The sequence below is a fragment of the Ipomoea triloba genome, chromosome 9 (assembly GCF_003576645.1).
Source record: "Ipomoea triloba cultivar NCNSP0323 chromosome 9, ASM357664v1".
Lineage (NCBI taxonomy): Eukaryota > Viridiplantae > Streptophyta > Magnoliopsida > Solanales > Convolvulaceae > Ipomoea > Ipomoea triloba.
Window position 1 is genome coordinate 2,852,836 of NC_044924.1, and position 5,227 is coordinate 2,858,062.

Here is a 5,227-nt window from a genome sequence, read left to right on the forward strand (position 1 = left end):
TTACGCGGGGGGGGGGGGAGAGAGAGAGAGAGCAAAAACTATAAATATAAATATAAATACAAAAGTTAAAATAGGCACGTCCGTTAAAGTTAGAAGTAACATTAAATCAAATTGTTAGTCGAGGTTTATTTCGAATGAATTAATGAACGCTTTGGTACTGATTATGTCATAATTACTAAACTGGTTATCAATTTTTAATTTTGACGAATTAAATCATTGACTATCAATTTTATAATTGTTTTGGTCATCCGTAATTAACAAATTAGTCCTCGGTCATTTTAATGGAGGACCAAATTGATTACGAAATCAATAGTTAAATTATTTAAAATTTTGGATCAATTTGATAATTACAGCATAGTCAAGACTTAAGTGACCAAAAATCCAAAAATGTTATTAATTGTTTTAATATTAAAAAGCATAAATTTATTTATTTTTAATGAAAAACCCGTCGAATTACTTCAAGCCATGAACTTGACCCATAATCCCGGCAAGATACAATTCAAGAAAATGAGCAAAAAATAGTTTACTGAGACTGGGATTGCATACATCTCTATATATATATAGTTGTAGTGAGCGTACATAATTACATATTCAATCGACACAATGTCATCATCTTTTCCTCACAAACTCCATTAATGGTTAAACAGTGACCAATTCTCAACGACTTTCCGCAGTGAAACCATTGTGTCGCCATTGTAGCACCACCACCTTTTCTTACAAAAGGGCTTCAATTCGTTTCACTTTCAGATCTCTCTCTCTCTCTCGTTCTGCTAAAGCTACGAGGGGTTTGGAGAAATGGCGGCGAACGTGATTCCGGCGAGGTTCAAGCGGGTGGCGGACGCCTTCGACGAGGCGGCGGTGACGCTGCGGGCCCGGCCGCCGTGCGGCAGCAGCGGGAGCGAGCACTCCGCCGCGGCGGCGGCGGAGGAGAGCTTCACGGATTTGTCCGGTCTGGTGAATTCCTTCATGGAGAAGAGTTTGTGGGAGGGAATTGAGGTGGGCGGCGGCGGCGATGACGTGGACCGGGACGAGGTTGAACCGGAAGACGACGACGGGTACGACGTCGACGAAACTAAGGATGATTTGGAGAGGCTGTTGAGCTACGGCGACGTTGACGTCACCAAGAGAAACGTCTATGAAAAAGTGGAAAAAGCCATCCGGGATTCCGGCGACCGCTCTTCGCCGGAGTTTAAACGCCGGTTGATGGCTCGATTGCGTTATAACGGCTTCGACGCCGGTAAGCCATTAGATTCTAAAAATTAATCCTTGCCCGATAAGATTGTAAAGGGATAAATCAGTATTACTGTTGCTATGTACAGTAGTCATGACTCAATTTTGTGTTTTTATTCATAATCTATCCTAGCAGAACCAATTAAGTAACTGTGGGGACTAAACTATGATGTTTTTAATGAATTGATACAAAATTTATGGTTTAGAAAATGTGTTGTTGATCTAATGAAATATGAACAATTTACTTATAGGTGTTTGCAAGACAAGGTGGGAGAAAAACAGCCGTTGCCCTAGGGGGGATTACGAGTACATAGATGTTAACGTCAATGGCGGTCGTTACATCGTGGAGGTTTTTCTCCGGGGAGAATTCGAGATAGTGCGGCCAACTGCGAGTTACAGTTGCCTGCTAGAGAGCTTTCCGGCGGTTTTCGTGGGAACGGAGAAGGAGTTGAAGAAGATAGCGAGGATAATGAGCATTGCCATGAGGAAATCCATGAAGAAAATGGGGATTCATGTTCCGCCATGGCGGAGACTCGCGTACATTCAAGCTAAGTGGTTCAGTTCCTACAAACGTACAACTAATGAAATCGCTTCGGCGGCGGCGACTTCTAGGTTGCATAAACATAGGAGATCGGTTGGATTCGCACCTACCCCGGAAATGTCGTTCAAGTGCAGAGAAGATTTTGGGATGAAGATTGGTTTCAGAATTGGGAATTTGGCTGCAGCCTTGAGTGGGAACTAGTTAGATAGATAGAAATTGTTTGCATTATTGTTGCATTTTGATTGAATTGTGTATATATAAATACATTGATTTTGTCCATGTAAAGTGATTCTCTCTTTCTTTGATTGTAAAGAAGAAAAAACATTATATTGCTCATTAGAGTCAAGCTTTAGACGGTTAAAAATAACAGCAGGCCGAGTGTTGTTCAACCATACAATACATTCAGACAAATAACATGCTACCCTATAGAACGCTCAAAAGTATTAAAACCTAGGAAAGTTTATGAAGGTATGCATGAGTGTTTCTATCTCTCCATCTCCATGAACACAGGTACCGGGGCAGTCAATATGCTTGGCTCTGAGGGAATCCAACAAAGGCAAACACGCCAAAAGAAACACTTAACTTTAGGGAGGATTTTGAAGTTTCACATTTTCACCCAGCTATTCATTTGTGCGTGATAGCAACTACGAACTGAGTATTTGCCTTTCTCATCTCATTTCCAATACAACCTCTCCTTTTCGGGAGAGGAAGATAGAGGAATCTCAGATATGCTTAATCCACTTCTTATCCTCATTGAAATATCATTTTAATATTTAAGCTCACCATTAACCAAAGGGATATGTTCTCCGACACTTTTTTTTAAAATTATTTTTTTATTATTAAGACGTGATAATCATCAACTATTTAATACTTTAATAGTTAATATTAAAGTATTAAATATTAATCTAAAAGCATCTACCATTGTAAATTGTATAAAGATTTTAAAATAAAAAACACAATTCCACATAGTTACAACACAAATTATCAACGTCGCATAGAATGATTTGAATGGAATAATAGCTAATCATCACCAATTTCAGTGATATTCTAAGCTGGCGCCTAGCGCAATTTTTGCAACAACGGATATAGCCGAGGTAAAAATGCAACTAAGTCACCAAAAAAAAAAACAATAAATTTTAACTAAAAAGAATTATACTTCTCAATCATATACAAGTTAATCTTTTACGGAGTAACAAATTAAGAATTTACATATAATGCTGCCGACATGGTACAATTTTACACCAAACAAGATTGTCAATTGAACCCGCACAAGTAGCAACTCAATTAGTTCATAGTAGATTGTGGGCAAGGAGTCCCAAGGGCATAGGATCAAGCTCGGGTAGCTGCAATGTGGGAGTTACACCCAGACACTAGTCCAAATAGACCACCGAGTCATCGTGATTTACACTTCCATAATCCTCTATGTGGGGGCCTGGGGGCAAGGGAATATCACTTTTTGTGGCCAAGACTCTTGACAATTTTGTTCTTCATGCATACATAAGACAGGAGAATAGAAATATGGCATTGCATCATGTATGCACCTATAGACGCCTACTGCAAGTAAAAAGCAGTAAGCCTGGATGGTGCAATACAAAATCAATTTTTGAGAAGGGAATCATGAAAAGGATAAAATCTTTGCCTTTTCCCACTTCTTCCCTTCTCATTCATAGTTTACCAGATTCTCTCCTTTGTGCAAATGAGTATGACTTGAACATAACAAAAGAATGTCGGATTCATGAAAAAAATAACACATTGCAGACATAAAAGTAGCAAAAAGTTTATCTAACATACAAAAGTTGGTGTGTTTAATTAAAGAAAAGTAAACACAATGCAAAATTGGAGAAACGAAAACAGAAGATGGAAGGAAACACAGCCAAGTTTACCTATGTCTTGGTGCATCATGCATGCAGGCATGTAGCAACAAGTTAATTGAACTCGAGAACAAATAGTAAAGCAAGCTTCCCTTTGATATTATACGATCATACGCAAATTTTCATTTTCTCATAGGTTACTTTGACATATGAAAGAAACAAGATCAAGACACAGCAACATATTTGTAACTCAATATGTGTGGAGTTCGGTAAGCAGATATGTTTACAGTAGAGATCCCAATCAAGGAACTCAAAAAACAACCGGCCAGATAACTCCTAGAATAACTTGATATAGCTACAGCCACCATGGCAGTCAAGATCAAGGGTACACAAAATCTCACCCTAACCTTGGTACAATGTAGCCTCAGGTCATGTTTCTCAAACACTACACATGAACAGGACAAAACACAGATTGCAGAACAAAATTCTATATTGCAATATCTGATTTAGGATGTCAATCACATACAAAATCTCACATTGCATTTTCTGATTTATGATGCCAATCAACAAAAGAACAAAATCAACAAATACAAACTAGTATAATGAAGTTCTATATGAGCAAAATCGGATTTTGATAATAAAAACTTCAAATTTGTATCCCTCTAAAAGACAAGCTCATGAGGTTTCATGCCTGCTTGCAGAGAGAACCTTGCGCCCAAATAAGCCTTCAAATCTGGAATAGAGTCGATAACTTTGATTAATGGCGCAACTACAACTTTCTGGTCATCTTTCTTCTCTTGAGGTATAACATTCTTCTCCTACATTTCCAACATGAATGGAAAGATCAGCAATTAAGCATTGAAATTAAAGTTAAAAAGCACAGGAAAGGGAAAAGTGCAGACCTCTTTGTCAGACTCAAAGAACTCTCCTTCAGTCTTCTTCTTCTTCTTCTCGGCCTGCTTAGCAAAGTACTTGTCATCTATCTTCTCAACATTGACCCCAGAAATGTCGACTAATGTGGATGTTGCGATCACATAAGCCTGATTCACGCGCCTCAGAGGAACTCCATTGATCTTGAAGGGTCCGGTAACAAGGAGCAATCCGGAAGGGAGTTGCTTCAGGAACACAACTCTCTTGCCCTTGAACCGGCCGGAGAGGATAATCAGAACAGTACCGGGAGTAATGCTGGACCTGAGCTTAGTTTGTTTCGGCTTGTGCTTGTTCATAAGGGGCTTCTTAACATCGTCTGCGGGGTAAAACTTGGGTGGCTTCTCGGCGGCCGGCGACTCAACTGGCTTCTTGTCGTGGCGGGGGAATGCGCTGCCGTTTTTGGCCTTGATAGCCCATAAACCCCTCTTGTGGTACATCTTTGAGCGCGAGTACTTCCCGACGCCCCTGATGAGCTCCGGATTCCGCGCCTTGTCCGCCATTGTAGAGAAGCAACGGATCCTCCTTCTCAACGTGAAGGCTTCTGAATCCCAAACCCTAGCTATTATGTACACGCTCGCTGTTTCTCTTATAACGAAATGATGATGAATCTCAGCCGTTCATCCTTGAGAAAAATTAATTATGGGCCTAAGAGAATAAGTGATCATTTTAAGTACTTGTTGAGTTTTCAACAAAAAAAAAAAAAAAAAAAAAAAAA

General features: G+C 39.5%; 2 protein-coding genes and 1 non-coding gene across 3 annotated transcripts; 1 reads left to right on the plus strand and 2 right to left on the minus strand.

Moving 5' to 3' along the window:
• The first annotated feature begins 608 nt into the window (after positions 1-608).
• Positions 609-2,110, plus strand: LOC116030449. Its single transcript, XM_031272698.1, has 2 exons — positions 609-1,237; positions 1,482-2,110. The coding sequence occupies exons 1-2, from the start codon at positions 796-798 to the stop codon at positions 1,970-1,972; spliced, it is 933 nt and encodes a 310-aa protein (XP_031128558.1). The 5' UTR covers positions 609-795; the 3' UTR covers positions 1,973-2,110.
• Positions 2,111-3,835: 1,725 nt separating this feature from the next.
• On the minus strand, positions 3,836-3,946 carry LOC116031069. The gene has a single exon (XR_004100503.1). It is a non-coding gene; the product is annotated as a small nucleolar RNA snoR109 (small nucleolar RNA).
• A 108-nt stretch (positions 3,947-4,054) lies between these two features.
• LOC116028880 (60S ribosomal protein L6-like) lies at positions 4,055-5,080 on the minus strand. Its single transcript, XM_031270723.1, has 2 exons — positions 4,485-5,080; positions 4,055-4,400 (listed from the first exon to the last, which is right to left on the minus strand). Exons 1-2 carry the CDS (start codon positions 5,010-5,012, stop codon positions 4,245-4,247), a joined length of 684 nt encoding a protein of 227 aa, XP_031126583.1. The 5' UTR covers positions 5,013-5,080; the 3' UTR covers positions 4,055-4,244.
• Between the last annotated feature and the right edge of the window lie 147 nt (positions 5,081-5,227).

Coding starts and splice junctions, on each gene's coding strand:
- LOC116030449 (XM_031272698.1), top strand. CDS start 796: ATGGCGGCGAACGTGATTCCGGCGAGGTTCAAGCGGGTGGCGGACGCC. Junction 1,238..1,481: donor TTATAACGGCTTCGACGCCG/GTAAGCCATTAG, acceptor ATTTACTTATAG/GTGTTTGCAAGACAAGGTGG.
- LOC116028880 (XM_031270723.1), bottom strand. CDS start 5,012: ATGGCGGACAAGGCGCGGAATCCGGAGCTCATCAGGGGCGTCGGGAAG. Junction 4,401..4,484: donor TCTTTGAGTCTGACAAAGAG/GTCTGCACTTTT, acceptor TTGGAAATGTAG/GAGAAGAATGTTATACCTCA.